Source organism: Acomys minous, assembly GCF_964271855.1.
Source record: "Acomys minous genome assembly, chromosome: 9".
Lineage (NCBI taxonomy): Eukaryota > Metazoa > Chordata > Mammalia > Rodentia > Muridae > Acomys > Acomys minous.
In genome coordinates this window covers 78,797,767-78,816,156 of record NC_140490.1, presented here as the reverse complement: position 1 = coordinate 78,816,156, position 18,390 = coordinate 78,797,767, and the positions used below count along the sequence as shown (strand labels likewise).

The window sequence follows — 18,390 nt, the reverse complement described above, 5'->3', positions numbered from 1 at the left end:
AAGTCTGGATGTTCAAGTACATTATATAAATTTATGATATGCTATATATGATAACTTATTTACATGTGTCTTTACACATATTACATATATATAACTTATTTGCATGTCTCTTGCACACATCTTCCTTTGTATTTTAACTCATTCCTAGAGTTCATGTAAAACCTAACAAAGTATAATGTAAATAGTTTTGCTGTATTGTTAATGGAATAAAGACAAGAAGCAAAAACTAATACTTGTTCAGTTTAGAGGAGCCCCTTGTTCCAAATGGAATACCAGATTAAGGAAACAGACTGCATTTGTGGTTTTCCCAAAAAGTTCTTTCTTTTTTATAGTTTTTCGATTTTTTATTTTTTTGGTCAATTTTCAATTTTAATTCTTAAAATGTTTACTGGATAGGATAAGATTTAACAGTCACTGAGTAAAATTTTTATGTAAAACTTTTATTCAAAGATTTTGTTCTGTAATGATTAGTTCAATATTTTTACTTAAGTGGCAGATTTATAAATTATACTAATTGTAGGGGGTCTGGAGAGATGGCTCAGAGGTTAAGGGTACTGACTGCTCTTCCAAAGGTCCTGAGTACAATTCCCAGCAACCACATTGTGACTCACAACCATCCATAGTGTGATCTGATGCCCTCTTCTGGCCTGTAGGTATACATGCAGGCAGAGCACTGTATATATAATCAATAAATCTTTAAAAAATAAATAAACAAATTATACAATTGCAATAATAAATATTATTGGCAGGGACAGTGTTTGTAAACAGAAATATAAAATCAGATTTATTTTTCCTTTTGTTTTTAGATTTAAAGATAATCGAAAAGATGACATATGGCTTGTTGATGTGAGTATGTAAATTTAAGTATCAATTTTGCTCTCTGCAAAGAGAACAAATTTGTTTTCTCAGATACTGATACTTGTATTCCCCCCATATGTATGTGGGTGTACATGTATGCATGCATATTTGTTAAGTGTGCATTCACTTGTGTGTGTTAGTGTACGTAGTGTATGTCTGTGCCTATGAAGGGCAGAGGTTGACACTGTGACTTCTTCAGTTGCTCAGCATCTTATATAATGTAAGACAGACTCTTTCACTGATGGAACTCAAGATTTTTTTCTATTTTGGTTAAGTATCTCCCCATCTTTCTCCTGTGTACTTAGACTTTTGTATTTAAATGACCCTGAGAATTTTCTAGTGCCTGGCACAGAAATTTATTTTGGATGAAATGCTGAGAATAGGGTTATTCTGTGGGAAGCTGTAACCTTTTCTTATAATGAGGTGTTGTAGATTATATTTTAAGGAGATTATGTTATGATTTCAGTGTAGACTTAATTCATCTCTTAATTATTTTGAGAACTTGAGTTATATTAATATAACAATAATATCAAACGTACTTTCATCCCAATACTGAGCAAAGCTAAATTTGGGGGTTTGCTCTAACAAATATCGGGGGGGGGGAGTTCGATCCATGAAATAGAACAAGATAGCAGAGTTGGTGACTGTTAAGGTAGAAGATAGGACCTGAGAATCTACTGCTTAAATCTTTCTTCTTTTATTTCAGTGTGAACGTTCCATACTATCAACTTTAAAAATAAGCCTTATTTCATGAAAATAAATAAATACTGTGTTAATATCATATAACCCAGGGATCTAATTAAATCTGATGGTTCTGTGATATGAAGGGCTATGGTTCTGATCAACCTGACTTGTCCCTGTGTCACATTTCTCAATGATCACCTCTACTCTGCTAGTGAAAACAATAGAACTAAGGAAATTCACCTACCTCTTAACTTTTTGTACTAAGAACATATTTTTTTATGAACACAGATTGTATGTGGTATGGTACATGCTTGTTTACTTAGTGTTTTTATATAAACATGGACACATTTGCACAGAATTAGAGACTTTGAGTCAATCACATTTCTATTCTAAATAGATATTGATAGTCAATTAAAATAAAGTTAAAATACTAGTTTTGAGGTATCTATCTATATTTATCTGTTTTGTTATATTGCTTGGATAAATTCTTTGAATATTATGATTGATCCTCATAGTGATGCAGCTTCTTAGTGTGTTTTCTTTCTTTCTGTATAGTTTTATGCACCCTGGTGTGGCCATTGTAAAAAACTAGAACCGATTTGGAATGAAGTTGGGCTTGAAATGAAAAGCATTGGTTCTCCAGTTAAAGTTGGAAAGATGGATGCTACTTCCTATTCTAGTAAGCTCATAGTTAATTATTTTATGGTTCTAATAATAGAAATATTTTAATTGAAACTGTTTTCAGGGTGAGTAGAAGAGATGTTTGTTTTATCATGTAAAATTATCATAATAACTTTAATAACTTAATACTTTAAGGTTATATACTTTGAGTTAAATGAATTAGCTATTAAAATTTTAATAAATAATGTGAGCTAATCTTATATTTTGGTTGTGAGCTTAGCCTTTAATGGCTGAGCCATCTCTCCAGCCCATGTGAGCTAATCTTAATCATAGTGTAGACATGCAAGCCATTGTTTGTTCCTAATTGAGTCCACATTGATCATAATATATTATAGGAGACTACTATAGAAAAGTTGATTTTGTAAGTGCAAGCTGAGGAAAAAAGATAGGGAAATAAGTAGAAGTTTAAAAGGTGGACTGAGTTAGAAAAAATAAGTGAGGGTTAGGAAGGTATTGAAAGTAGAAAATGAGATTAATAAATGGATGCAGAAACTGAATGAAGCTGAGACAAGTATAAGTACAATAAGCCAAATCTGCCCTGCTGCCTATTTTTATAAATAGAATTATTCGATGCCACAGTCATTTGTGTATTGTTATGTAGATTATTTTCATGCTTCTTTGTCAAAACTGAGTTGTGACAGAAACTACATGCCCCATAACATAATCTTCATTAAGAAGTGTCTTAAGGGAAATAATAAAAGAAGAAATTAAGCTTAGAGAAGTGTGAGGTATCAGAGCAATTTGGAAAGAGCTTCAGAGACAGTAAGGTTGGTACTGCCTATTGCTCTTGTGTGTGAAACTGGGAAGGCTTCTGAAGATCCTAAGCTTTGGCTTTATCAGTAAACATTTAATTGTGATATTTCTTTACTGGCTGTTTTGAAGTTTGAATGATGTGATACATGTAAAATCCTTTGTGTTCAATAAAATTAGTTTCCTTCTCTTTTACTTAGGAAAGAATTGTGTTATGTGGCAATATGTATGCTTGCTCTCTTTAAAATAAAACAAAAATGAGACAGGCTCTTTCCCTGTAGTTCAGACTGGCCTGGAACATTCTATTATGTCCCTGGACTCATATCACTCTTCTTCCTCAGTCTCCCAAGTACTAGCATTACAAGTATGAAGCAACACACCCAGCTACTTACTGTCCTTTTTTTTTTTCTTTAGGACAGTAAGTTTATGTTCTAGATTGTACTTTGGGTCAAGACAGGCCCATGTTTTTAATCTCAACTCTTACATCCTATTTTGTGGCTATGAAAGAAGCACTTAACCTAATTTTAGTTTTTTGATCGATCAGGGAGCAGTAATCTTTAGGGTGGTGAACATTGCATAATGTTTCATACTTAAAACCCATTGGTGTAGTAGATAGTGCATCTGATGATACAGAAGGAGCCATATTAAGAGTTTCCTACGTCAGGCAAAGTTTTACATTTTATCATTTGTCAATAGGGAGAGAACTCATTTGAGGAAAAGCAAATGACTTGATAAAAGAAATGTTTTGGGCAGAAACTTGTAAGATGAAGGAAAAGATCAATACATACAGAAGGATAATCTATATGAAATGTTATAGGTATTCTGTGTAGGGGCCTGGAAGCTTAGGCTTGAATGGAAACAGCAGAGCAGTAAAAATAATGTTCATAGTAATTTCAAGGCTGAAGGTATAGATGGGATAAACTGTAATCCTAGATGTACTGCTGTATTGCAAGCAGGACATTTTGCTTTTTGTTATGTTCAAGCTGTCAGCTAGTTTCAGTTGGCAGTTTTTAGTTTACTGATGTTAGTGAATTAGTGATCTAGAATGTAGATGAGTTGTCAGAGCTGGAATTACTAAACCAAATAAATGAACTTTTGAATACTAGAAGGAGATAAAATGACTGGCAGACCCTTGTTGTAGAGAGGAAGGATTATATGCTTGGATTGGTATGTTTGAATTAGTTTTTGACCGTATTAGAAGAGTCTGGCAAGATGGCTCTGTGGTTAAGAGCACTTTACTGTTGGAGAGGACCTACCTAGGTTTGGTTCCAAGCATCCAGTGGGTGGCTCATAACCACATTTAATTTCAGCTTCAGAGGAGCTCACACACATATTTACTTATGGTGCAATCATTCACTTGTCCACTCAATCAGATTATACTTCTTAACTATTTATGAGCCTCCATTCCAATCTTTAGAGATTGTTTAAAGGTCAAACAAGTTCCATTAGGCCAAGAAATGCTTAATAACCTATTAGAGAATGAGAAATAAACTAGTAAGTGCCAAAAAGTCTGGAAAATGGCAGATTAATTGATCATTTGAATCACTTATTGGAAAATACAATGGACATATAAAGAAAAGTCATTAGAAAAAATACATATAATACATGTAATGCATTTAAATTGTAAATATCTTAAAGATAAACTGTGTGATGCCTCAGAGATATTACATTAACTCAAAACACTTATATTATCTGATATTTTAAATTTAGTATTCATTAACTGACCCTTTTAAAGGGGTTCTGTGATTAGGAAAATTAGCCAAGTGAGAGATAGAATTCCTTGATGGTAGAACACTCCCTTGCATGTATAAAGCTAGTAAATTTTGTTTGGTAGTTCAGGTGAGAAAGTGTTTTACATGCTATGAATTCATTTATAATTTTCTTTTTAGCCACTCTAATTGGGACTTCCCCCCCCCCCCCACTTTGTTGTTTTGTTTTGTTTTGCTTTGTTGTTTTTCGAGACAGGGTTTCTCTATGTAATATCCCAGGCTATCCTGGAACTCTTTTTGTAGACCAGGCTGGCCTTGAACTCACAATGATCCACCTGCCTCTGCCTCTCAAGTACTGGAATTAAAGATGTATGCCTCCATGCCCATTGGTACATTTTAATTTCATAGGTGTGATTATTACAGCTTATATTTCTCGTTCACAAAACATTGTTATATAGAGCTGACCATACAGAAAATATGCATTTAACACATCTTGTGTAAACTGCATATCTTTGGGAAAGGGGAAAGAGAAACTCATACATATGGAACACTGTCACCTGCCAAGTATTTTACCTTGTGTGATACACTCTGTGGATATAGACCAGTGAAACTCTTCTACTTCCCCTTCCAACTTACAGCCCAACCAGAGCAGTAATACATTCTTTCTTCTTGTTGTTAAGATGTTTTTAATAATTATTTACTGTTAACAGTATTTTGTATCCTTTCGGCCTACAAAGCAAATAACTGACACAGGGAGACTGAAACTTTAAAGCTGCCAGCACTTTGCTGGGCAGAATCTGAACTGATTCTAATCTGCTCATAAACTAATCAAACTATTCTAAGCCTTGTAACATACATATATTCCAAGCACTTGCCACTATGACCCATTCCTCCTCCAACTGTCAAAAAACCTCTCCTCACTCCAGCCTTCAAACTGTCCCCTCCCCTCCAGGAAGTCCCGCCTCTCACTTACTGTTTTTCTGCCTAGCTGATTGGCTAAGCAGCGCTTTATTGATGGTTGATACAATTACTCACTCAGCATTCCTCCACAATGTACACAATGTTTTGTCTGCATGTACACCAGAAGAGGGCACTAGATCTCATTACAGATGGTTGTGAGGCACCATGTGGTTGTTAGGAATTGAATTCAGGACCTTTGGAAGAGCAAGCAGTGCTCTTAGTTCTTAGGAATCTTGTCACTAATTTAATAGGCCAAACATGGTCTATTACAAAAGTCATTCTTTCATAGAAAAGCTGTAAAGTCAGCATTCATTTACCTAGAAGATAACTTAATGAGTGTTCCTTCCATGATGGTATGTACCAGTTGCAGAATCATTTCCCTATAAGCCAGCACATGCCAGACACATTCTAGACATTGGTAATACACCATTGAACAAAGGGAAACTGGGCTCTTCCGGTACATAAACTAGAAAAGAAACAATATCCAATAAACATAAATAAGTTATTTTATCATTGAATATACCGTCTCCAATGTACTGTACAGAAAAAGAATGTACTTTTTAGTATGTTGATAAACATTGATAAGTATTCATAAACTGCTGTCTAGAGATCACATAGTTTTGTTCTTATAATTCTCAATGCTTCCTTAAATACCGCAAAACTTTAAATACAGACATTTTGATGCAATTGAGAGTTAAATTGATAAAGGACTGATTTTTTTTTAAGCCACCTGTCCTTGTTATTCTTTGTTGTCTGTACAGTTATAAACTTTTGACTATTTCATAGATACCTCTCCTGTGCATTTTGGACATTGTGTTTCTCAATATTTGGTCTGTCTACCTGTGTTAAGATTACCTGAGTACTCACTGTTAGTTTAGAATCCAGACACCCACACTGCCATATCATTTGAAAATATTTCAGAGTAGGTTATGAGAATAGTTTTGAAGGCATTTTGAATACTTCTACTGCAGAACTTAAGTTGAAGAACCATAAAGTAGAATATTGGTATGTAGTTACATGATTTGGGTTTGGTTTGAAAGAGGGCTATTCAAAGCAGTCATGTAGAAATAAGATTATTTGACAGTAGCTTATTCTCAGTTGTATAACTGTGACTGAAACAAATAGACACAATGAAACAAATCCCAGTGTATAGAACTTTTGAACTGGAACTTTGAATTAGTATGATTTATTTTTCTTTGTTTCAAATAGTGACAAATTTTTTATCCAGTTTTAATTAGTAATTAATCTAGCATGTCTTAAAACATCTACACATACACAAATATCTACTCTTCCAGGAATCAGTGCTAAAAGTATTTCTCATATAGACGTTAAATTGTATAGTTTCCTCAAATGTTTCTTTCTATTGTGGAGCCCCTAAAACCCTGCTTACTCTCCAGCCTACATACAGGCTTTACAGTAAGGATTATGTCAGCCTCACTTGCACTGGTACCATTCCTATTCCTTGTTCTTGTTAAAGGATTATGTTTGCAAATTTCCTTTCTAGACTGCAAAACATTTTAGTCTACGACTATAATTATAAGATAATGAATGCCATGGTTTTCTTCTTTGTGAGATTTAATACTTAAAAACAATCAAGTTTATATAGATATACTTTTTTCTGAATAAAAGGCTCATATTACTTAGTTTTCTCAGTTTAAAAGGAACTTAGAAATATTTATTCTTTTTCTTATCAAGGCATTGCTTCAGAGTTTGGAGTTCGAGGTTATCCAACAATTAAGCTGTAAGTTGAGTGTTGTATGTTTGTCTGTATGGTTTTAATAGTTCACTCTGCTTATATTTTACTTATTCTAGTACTTTCTTTGGAGGGCAAAGGTTTGGGTTCAGCCATTGTTTTTAAGCCAAGAGTACGATCAAAGGTGAGAAAGTTCACCTCTATACATCTTCATATTTAAGTGTGTGGTATACAGCTAATTCAGTAAATGTGTTCTGGATGTTTACTGTGTAACATGCACTTACACTTACACTTAAGGTGTACATCATAAATTATGAAAGGTCTCTTGAGGAGCCCCAGTATGTTTCTGCTTTGCCACTGCAAATCACATCTAAGAGATTTCATTCTTGTATAATTAATGACACTAACTTTATTAGAGAAAAATGATAAATATTCATTTTAATCTATGTGTACTAGAGAAATTAAGTTGGAAAACAATGTGGTGAGTTGGGAAAAAATGTTTTAAAATGATTTTGCTAAATTTTCCTGTTTTTTACATTAATCTTATTTTCGTGCTGTGAGCAGCTAAGCCATTTTTTTTTTCAGTTTTTTTATTTTAAGTAAACTAACTTTACCCCAATATTTTAAAACCCCCAATTTTTTATATTAGTCTGGGTTTTTTTAATTGACATTTTTCCTTTGTTTTTAGTTTTGTTTTGTTGAAAATGTTATTCTATTACAGTGTATGTTAATGGTCCTTTCTCTTTGTTATTAAGAGCTCTGTTTTTGTCTATTAATTGCTCTTTTGTATCTGTACAGTTGGTTAAATATAAATTTATTCATTGACATGTCTTTTGGAAGATAATCTGTGTTTTAGGAAAACTATTTTTATGCCTAATTCATGATGCATGTTGGGGGTTTTGCTACCACCAAAATAATCTAGTCCCTAGTCCTTTTATTTTCCGCTTGATGGAGAATAATTAAAATTACTCTGATTTAAGCTCTTGACTGTAAATGTACAAATTACTCACTTTTCTGAAGGTTCATACTATAACTCTACACTACAGATTAAAATGTATCTCTGATGTGTATGTGGCACATTGCCTTTTCCTGTGCATTGTAAGTTGCTGGTTCTCAGGGGACTCTGCACACTCTGCTTTACACAAGTGCGCTGCTCTTAAAGCTTCTTCTTATTTAGTGTTTTATGCATTTTAAGCTTATACTTTAGTAGAGGAGGATTGAGAGTAAATATGAGGACGATTAATTTCCAATTCTTATCTTTTATTTTTAAGATTAAAGGGAGACTTGGCATATAATTATAGAGGACCACGGACTAAAGATGATATAATTGAGTTTGCTCACAGAGTATCTGGGTAAGTTGAAAAAGCCTTTACTATATGATTTTAGTATTTGAAAGAAATGTATTTTAGTAGATTATATTGAACATACATATTTTAGATATTAAATGTGTTGTATACATTTATGAAAATATAAGGTTATATAGCATATGCAGTGAAGTTCTGTAAAGATAGATGATATAGTTTATGTTAATTTTTTTCTCCAATGAATTTTAATATATTTTCAAAATTTTTATTATAGATATAACAGTCTGTCCTATATATTAAGGACATCCTAAGCCCCTACCTCAACTCCTCCCAGAGATGCTTGAAACTGCCTAGTACCAGATCATATGAATGTTTTTTTTTCCTTTCTTTCAAAATATCTTGTACTTCTCGCTTTTCACTTAAAGGAAGCACTTGATTTCCTTTCTTTAGTATCTGGATTTCCAATGTCACTAACTTCTGCACTTTGTTCCATTGATAAACAAACTAAGGATTACTTGCTCACAGCCCTGAGTAATTTACTAGCTGTCTCTGTACTCTTTGAAGGAAAGCAGTGTACAGTGGGGCTTCCTGTTATTCAGAACAGTGCACAGTTTAACTTATGGACTGGTTCCTGTGGAAGTTTCTACTTAGTATTATCAGACCATAGTTGTTATGAGTAATTGGAAACATGGTAAAAGAAATTAGGAGTATCTGTTAGCAATTTCATGAATCTTATTTTTTAGAAATAGTTCTTATGTTGTAATGCCGTGTATCAACTTACATAGCGTCTTCTCTAATTTCAGAGTCTTAAAAGAAGCCCAGATGTTATTGCTCTTAGAGACTTGGGGTTTCATTTCTAGTTTGTGGTGATGAAAATATTTTTTTAAATACATCTAAATTAATTTTCTTTGCCATCACATTTTTTTTCAATGCTACCTGCAAAGTATTCTGGCAGTATTGGCTTAGCTAGTGACATAGTTAAACCCCAGTGAGCCATTTGCACTGAATTACCAATCTTTGACTTATTGCTGATCAGGAAGTAGATCCTTCACAAGCAGTTCTTGCTGATTTGAATGTGATTTTTCAAAAACAAGATATCTACATCTTGCTAATGTGTAAAGAATATCAGTGTTTATAATTATATTTGTAATATGCTTATGTGTATCTTTGTGAAGAGCACTTGTCAAGATCAATTTATATTGGCTTTAAAGTTCTACACACTTTATTAGCTTAATAGGATATATTGGTAATTATAAATAGCTTGAGGTTGAAACAGGATAGGTTCGCGGTGTAAAATTAAGCCTCAAAATATTTGTGTAAATGCACAGATTTAGGAATGATCTTTGTTATAGTTTGTGACTCTTATATGTAATTTCAACTGTATTTTCTCATTTTGATTGTATATTTCTCTTCATTTACTGTGTGAATAAATAAATTTTGAAACACGTTTATTTGAGGTAAATGACGCTAGTGGTATATACACTTGACTCTCCTGTGGCTTCAGGTAGTTTTATGTTTGGCAGTTATTGATTGCGTTTTTCTTTAACTGTAAGAAGAGATTCTCCTGATGTGAGAGTGCCTCTGGAGTAGGGGAGATTTCATGACTCAGTTTAGAGTTGCATCACTTGCTGGTTAATTATGAAGGGTTGAAGCAGAGGCTCGGGAGAATGATGCAATGACCTTAAAAACTGTGTGTTTTGAAAGTGTTCACTTCGCAAAATAGGTTCTGTTTATTTTATAAGTTTTGTCGACTAAAAGTATGATAATCTATACCATATTTTTAAAAAGAAAGCATTTATTTTATCTCTTAACTTTATAAGTGATATGTTTTATAGTAACCTTTATTGTCATTCATTTATCCATTTGTTTTAAAAATGACTGTTTATTAAATTTTGTAGGAAAGCTTTCTCTTTGTGCTTCCATTTTATTTTTCTGAAAATAAATAGTAATATAAATTAGAAGCTTGGGACTTTGACCTCTATAGGGTACTTAAGAAGTATGTAGTATTTAAATTGACACATATTATATAAATATTAACTCTTGTTGACTCCTGGGATACTATTTCTGTAAGTATGCTTTTGAAAAGGAAAGAATTCTCAGGTGAATTGTCTTGCTTTTAGCCAAGGACTATAAATGGATGATCATTCTATATCTCACTAATTTAAAATAGTGTCGATGATGTCTAAAATGATTTGAAGCTGTCAGATTTAATTTTGCATACTACATAGAATTTTACTATGTAGTACACAAGTACCATAGGCTGAAATTTTACTTGAGTGGGTTTGGTGATATACATAAGTGCAGATAATACATTGCTAAAACATGTCCCATAAGAATGAATTGTGCTCTATCTTTAGTTCACTACCATTTGTTTTGTTTTCACACAGGGCTCTGATTCGACCTCTTCCAAGTCAACAAATGTTCGACCATGTACGGAAGAGGCACCATGTATTTTTTGTTTATATTGGTGGAGAATCACCCTTAAAAGTATGACATTATCTTTTTTTCCACATGAACAGACATGTTGTAATTTTATGTTTGCTATGCAGCTATGATTCTTCCAAAACTTTGAAGCAAAATATTTTAGCTTATCTATTTTTCACAATGAAAACACTTTCTTTAGTCTCTCTTACTAAATTTACAATTATGAAATTATCAAATTGAAATTAAGTGAAATTTGGATAAAGCTTGCCTGCCTTAGTTTTTTTTTGCATCACTTTTTCGTACTTTAAGTGAAAGACTGAAAACTGTTGTTCAGATGTTACCTTTTTAAAGCAAAGCACTGTGCTTAAGTTTACTTAATGTATATGTGTATTTGTGTATACTTTTCTTATTGTCACCACCATCATCATTAATCATCATTGCTAATCTCTATTAATAAACCTGAGTCGACTTTGTGTTATAATTCATCAACTCTTTTTGAAGGGGAGGGTAGGATCACTTAGTTGCAATGGTGGTTTGCCTTCACAACAGTACATTTGTTTTAGTTATAGTGTCTTATTTCACTGAAAGGTAACATGGTAGGAAATCTTTATAGTATATTATAGTTAATTGGATTATTAAATAAGGAATAAATTTTTTATCTTTAATGTTTAAGATATCCTTTTTCTGTTCAAATTATAGGAGAAATACATAGATGCTGCTTCAGAGTTAATTGTGTATACATACTTCTTTTCTGCCTCAGAAGATGTGGTTCCTGAGGTAATATTTAATATTTGATTTAATGAATTTTGATTTGGTTCTACATGTCAGATTTATTTGTAATGTTGTATGAAAAGTTTTTTACTACTGATGTCAGACTGTTTATAATTCATGAACCAATGCTTCCACAATCATGGCACTTAGAGATTGTGGTTACATTACATTGGTGACCTTCTTTCTTTATGAAATAATATTGGTAAGCAGTGATATATATCAAACCCCAAAGGTGCTTTTAAGTAATAAATTATGTATTGTTGCAAATGCAGTCTACTCCTGGCCCCTCACACCCAGTAGTAAATAAATACTACAAAAACAAGACTCCAGAGATGCTACCAAAAGTAAGTGGACATTGTGAGAGTTGGGATATGTAGGGATGGACAGCTGTTTAATTTTTTTGATCCAAAAAGGTAAGGAAAGAGGGAGGTGTGAGCAGAAAATATTTGAACTGAAGCCTGCTTGATGTGAAAGAGCCTCACACAGGTCTATGGATAGAATATCAGAAAAGAGGAGATAATTCAAATGCCCAAGACAAGAGCATAACTTGCATATTTGAACAGCAGCACAGTAGCCAGTCTTCCTATATCACTGTGAGAAGGGGATAGAAGCAAGCAGAAGACAATTCTTGTTGTATATTTTACAGCATGTATAATGAAGGTGAAGTTCATAAGGAACTCAAGTCGGTTCATTTGAAAGTGCTAAGAGCACAATATTGTGAAAGTAGATTCACAGATCACTTAACCTTTGAACTTGGGAGTCAATAAGCAGGTGAATATGAAATAACTTAGAGTGTACTCTAGCACACTGGTTCTCAACCATCCTAATGCTATGATGCTTTAATACAGTTTCTCATGTTTTGGTAACCCAACCATAAAATGATTTTCATTGCTATTTCATAACTATAATTTTTGCTATTGTTATGAACCTTAAAATGTAAATGTCTGATATTCAGAATGTGTGATATTCAATCCCTGTGAAGTGGTAGTTTGACCCCAAAAGGGTCACGACCACAGCTTGAGAACCATTGCTTTAGTACATAGGTTTTTATGTTACAATGGAAATTCTGAAATGTTTTCAACATGTTAAAGAACCTCTACTTTTGCCAATCTAAATCCACTCCAGTTTACCTATTTTGGTAGAAGACATATTATTTTTTCAGAGCACATAATGTTCATACCCTTAATTTGTCATTTCTCCTTTTTTTAGATCTAAGTATTAATTTTTATATTTTACAGTCAGATCCTTCCATTTTGGTGTACAGATGTGTTATTTTTGGCACATGCAAATAGTTGTGTAACCACTATCTCTTTGAAGCTAAAGAATTAGCTGTACATGATATTTATTATACAACTGGAAATAGAGGCAGGAGCTCAAGGCTAGCCTGGGCTACAGTGAGACTTTATATTTTAAAAACAAAGAAAAAACTAAAACAATAGAGAGCAGACCAGCACCTCCTGTAATGTAAACGCCATGGAATGTAAGGAAGAGATAGATATGGAAATGGATTATCTGCTGTAAGTCCTTCCAAGAAAGGCCACTTCATTGCTTTGGAAGGGAGCAATGCCTCATGCTAACACAGAAACTTCCTAACATTTTTGTGGGTGAGTGGCCAAGAAAAGGCAAATCTAGTCATGATTGAGAGCTTTTTTACTACCCGATATTATGATAGTATTATGTAATTTTTAGTTACAATGTAGCAAGATCATTTATCATATTGCCTCTGTGCTGAGATGTACCTGAATCTATTCACTGTTACTTTTGGGTTACATATACTCATGGGTAATTGCCTAGCCTAATTTTTCATAATTTTACCTGTTTGAAATACATACAAAATAGAAGGAGGTACTTTTAGATGATTCCTTATGAATGCCAATAGTATTTAAAAAGTAGTTTGGAGAGTACTTGTTGCCTAATGTCATCCATAATTATCCTGGGAGGTAGATGTTGTCATTGGCTTTAAGTTTCTAGGCTGAGGCAGTTGAATCTAGATGAAGTAACTGAGTATCACAAAGCTGATGAGTACTGGGGAGTGATATCCTTAGGTAGACTGTTAAAGCATTGGTCCTACTGCTCTGTGCTCCAGAATTCCTCCATCTTTTCCTACTCAAAATATTATCCATGGTCTTATAGAAACTCTTAAGAGTGGTCCTTGTCTTTTCTTATGTCAGGCAGCATGCTTCCAGGGAGGTATCTGAAAACATAAAATTTAGCTGAATTTAAGATTGTACTCTTTCTAGTCTTCAGTAGCGTGGGTGAGGGGTTATTTCCTAGTTTTTTTCAATGCTTTTGAAATTAATTGTAGGTACTTAATGTAGAAAATAAAAATGGTTAATAATGTTTATTATTAAAAGCCTGTAATTGTTATGGTGGTATTATTCTCTAACCTGCTACCAAATCAATAAGTACACAGACACCTGATAGATTTTAGATAAGCCTTATTTTACCTGGGGCTGAGCAAATATTTCCCCTCTCAACTACCCTTCATCTCCCAGTCCCATATCCTATGCCAATTGCTCTAATAATTCCTATCTGGGCTACTTCCCCCCCATCCATAAATCATAAATACTTGCACGTGTTTCTCACCTGGGCTGCTTTGCTCCATCCATCATTAGAGCTGCTCCTCCAAGCCATTTGCTTCTTTTCCTATCTCCTCCCCATGAACCTTAGCTCCACCTCTCACTTCTGCCCTGCCCAGGCTTCAGCATTTTGTTTTGGTTTTTGATTTTTGGTTTGTTTGCTTTGTTTGTTTGGTTTTGGTTTTTTTGTTTTTTGGTTTGGTTTGGTTTTTGTTTGTTTGTTTGGTTGGTTTGGTTTTTCAAGACAAGATTTCTCTGTGTAGTCTTAGCTGTCCTGGACTTACTTTGTAGACTAGGCTGGCCTTGAACTCACAGTGATCCAATCTGCCTGCCTCTGCCTCCCAAGTGCTGGGATTAAATGTGTGTGCCACCACACCTGGCTTCAGCGGTTTTTTTTAACCAATCACCTTTAAATTAGGTAGAGCAAGATTTACACAGTAAGGGAAGATGTACCGGAGAATGTGCTTGTAAGAGAAAGCAAGCAGATCTCTGGAACAAAATAATTCGCAATCAAATACAAAGCACCAGATCATGCTATTACAGGTACTAATTGAATTATTGGCGTTAAAATTTCAAACTTCTGATGTTTTTCTGCAGTATGTGACACTGAAAGAGATTCCTGCTGTGCTTGTTTTCAAGGACAACACTTACTTTGTTTATGATGGTAAGTTCCAAAGCTTTAACTCACATAAGGCCTTTCATAATTAAAACATTGTTATAAGCAGGCATTTATAAAATATTGTGTAAGTGCTGCCACTTACAAAGTATCACATTTGATAGAATCATCTTTTAATCCTTCAGTAGATTTCCAACAATGTACTTCATTCTTAGTTGCTTCCATTGAGGTGTGTGTGTGTGTGTGTGTGTGTGTGTGTGTGTGTGTGTGTGTGTGTGTGTAATTATTTGCCACTTTAAGAAATAATCTGTATTCAATTTCTATACATTAAAATGTTCAGACTTAATTTTAGGAGGATAGTTAGCTTTCATCACACACCGATAAAATAAAATATCCTCAGCAGAATGAAACTCTTTACCTTCTTTAGGTATTTCTCCCCCTCTGTCAGAAAATACTTTATTTAAATTTTATTTTTATATCATCCATACATCATAAAAAGAAAGATATAATAAAACCCTCATACTCATAAATGGTTAACAGGACCTTACTGTAGTTGTTTCAGTTTTATTGTTTTTCTTTTGAAGTAATTCAAAGCAAATCCTAATGAAATTTTTTCACTGTGTTTCACTATCCTTCTTTTTAAAAATGGGGGTTATATTTTTTTAGGTAACCACTTGATTGTTGGACCACTGAAGAAAAAAATTATTTTCCTTGCTTTAGTAAAGGAACATGTTTTGATATTTTCTTATATTTTATGTCTTGATAACTGCAGAGAAAACTACACATCTCTAATTTTTGTCATTGTGTTCAATTGAACTAACTTGATACATAATTATCACTAGTGCTATACATTAGATGTCCTGCGTTACCCACCTAATGTTGCATAGTTATTTCTGTCCTTTAATTTATACAGGGGATAGTGTGGCAGATACATGACTGTCCTACATCATTAGAGTATTAGATAAAGTGATCTATACAGTGAAACATCAAAGTGCATTCATTCAGGAGATAGTTTTTGAATGTTTATAGTCATCACCAGTCAAATGAACTTGAGAAGAACTTGCATACATGAAAAGAGGAGAAAGGAAAGAACCCATATATTTGTCTGTACCTACCTTCTTTTTGGTTAAGAAAATGCTACTAGAAGTGTTCAATGTATACTTGACCATTGTTACTATTTTATGTATTTTTAAAGAAGAGTGTTTTCTTTTTTCTCCCAAGTTAAAATGTCTAGCAGTATCTAGACTCAGCCTTCAAATCTCTTATTCTAAACCTGCTAAGAGGCCCTTAATTCAGGCAACTATAAACTACCTAAGAACCAGCTTAAGGTTTTATAATTATAATACTGTTTTAGATACGTTATCACTTTGCTGAATTGAGACATTACAGCTGCCTTGTACGCTGATGTATTTCCTTTGCTTTGTTTCAAGAGTATGAAGATGGCGATCTGTCCACATGGATCAGCAGGGAGAGATTTCAGAACTACCTTACTATGGATGGCTTCCTTTTGTATGAACTTGGTGACACAGGTAACAAGCATATGGCCATTCCGCTTCATTACAGAATTTTTCTTTGAGTGCTTATTTACTGGTTCTTTTAAAGCTGCATTTCCTAATTAAAGTACACTTATGTTTGCTAGTTCTGCTTTCTAAGAGTTGAGACTTAGAGTACCACGGATATATACTTTCATATGAGGATCAGTGTAGCCAAAGAGGTTTACTAACACCTGATGGTGATGAGGAAGACAAGGGCCTGAATGATTCAAGAATAAGGGAATAAAAAACCAAAACCAAAACCAAACAAACAAAAACCATGAAGCTACAAGTTAAAGTGAAGCCTTCTCACTGTCTCCTAAGGTCTGCTGTTACTTGTGAGTGGGAATCAGTCATACTGTTCATTTCTTAAGGTCATATGATAGAAAATGACAAAGAAAGAAAAATAAATAGAAATATAAGAGTTAGCCAACATAGAAAGTTTAAAAATTATAAGAAGCTTACTTTATTAGGAGAGTATTGTATAGGCTTAGACCCCACTAAAGGTGGGACATCTATATGTTGTTACCACATGTGTTCCCTCTCACAGTTTCATGATCATGAAATGGAAATACAGCGATAGGGAAGAAACATTTGAAAATTAGACACAATTCAAATTAAGCACTGAAGCCAGGTGCTGTAGCACACGTCTGTAATGCCAGCATTCAGAAGGCAGAGAGGTAGATGGATATTTGTGAGTTCGAGCCAGCCTGATCTACAGAGAGAGGCCAGGACAGCCAGGACTCTATTACACAGGGAAACCCTGTCTTGGGGGGAAAGAAGAATAAGAAAAAAACAAAATGAAAAATTAAGCACTGAATAGTACATGAAATATTTCAAGAAATGAAATAATTCTTATAGATGATGTTTTCAACAAAAAGCTAACAGTGAATCAAGATTATGTAGATGTATTAGAGATGTATTATGCAGGGTGAGATTAGGAAAAGCATGAAAATAATGTAAATGATGCTAATTTTTTGGTTTTGGGATTTTGGGGGGGGGATTTTGGTTTGGTTAGTTTGGTTTGGTTTGGTTTTTAACTTATTCCTACATTTGTGTTTCTACCTCGAGTGAAACTATACTCAAGTATGTTTATGTATATAAATTCATTTAATTTTTCCTTATAAGTCAGAAAAACTTGCTTTCCTAAAATAAATGGGAGTTTGCTTATGTTCAGTTACATAAGTATTAGAGAGTGGTATCTCACTTTTATTCTCCCTGCTTGGTACAGTGCTGAGAACATAACCCACGTCAGCACCCCGAACACTACTGTTATTACATTGTTCTACCCTCCCGAACATTGTCAGTAGGCATATAACTTACTGTTTTACTTATACTTCGAAAGTAGTGTCACTCAATTTGATTCTATATGCCATCACTGGTGAAATTGTAACAGAGGAAATGGCTATGCAAAAATAATTTCCTTAGTGTTATAAACTACTAGGGCTTATTAGCAATTTTTAGTAAATGTTTTTAAATCAATGTCTTTGTTGTTGTTGTTGTTGTTGTTGTTGTTGTTGTTGTTGTTGTTGTTGTTGCTGCTGCTGCTTTTTCAAAACAGTGTTTCCCTGTGTAGCCGTAGCTATCCTGGATTCACATTGTAGACCAGGCTGGCCTCTAACATTGATCCATTTGCCTCTGCCTTCCTGAGTGCTGGGATAAAGGCATGTACCACCACATCTGGCAATGTCTTCTTTATGGTGTAGCTTTTGACAAAATATTTCATTACGTTGTTGGTTTGCATAAAATAATTTTAGAGAAATTAAAATAAAATTATTAATATTTACCTCCTAGAGGTAGAAGAAATGTATCATTTGAAGTTGACTAAT

General features: G+C 33.7%; 1 protein-coding gene across 1 annotated transcript in view; it reads left to right on the top strand.

Annotated features, from left to right (window-relative positions):
- Nucleotides 1–721: 721 nt before the first annotated feature.
- Nucleotides 722–18,390, top strand: part of LOC311604954 (protein disulfide-isomerase TMX3-like) — a 29,176-nt gene continuing 11,507 nt past the window's right edge. The window contains exons 1-8 of the mRNA XM_084795188.1: nt 722–846; nt 2,098–2,221; nt 7,338–7,383; nt 8,607–8,687; nt 11,027–11,126; nt 11,763–11,840; nt 15,011–15,077; nt 16,460–16,558. Of these exons, the coding sequence (XP_084651314.1) occupies nt 2,164–2,221; nt 7,338–7,383; nt 8,607–8,687; nt 11,027–11,126; nt 11,763–11,840; nt 15,011–15,077; nt 16,460–16,558 (529 nt within the window). The 5' untranslated portion in view covers nt 722–846; nt 2,098–2,163. The remainder of the gene's footprint in view (nt 847–2,097; nt 2,222–7,337; nt 7,384–8,606; nt 8,688–11,026; nt 11,127–11,762; nt 11,841–15,010; nt 15,078–16,459; nt 16,559–18,390) is intronic.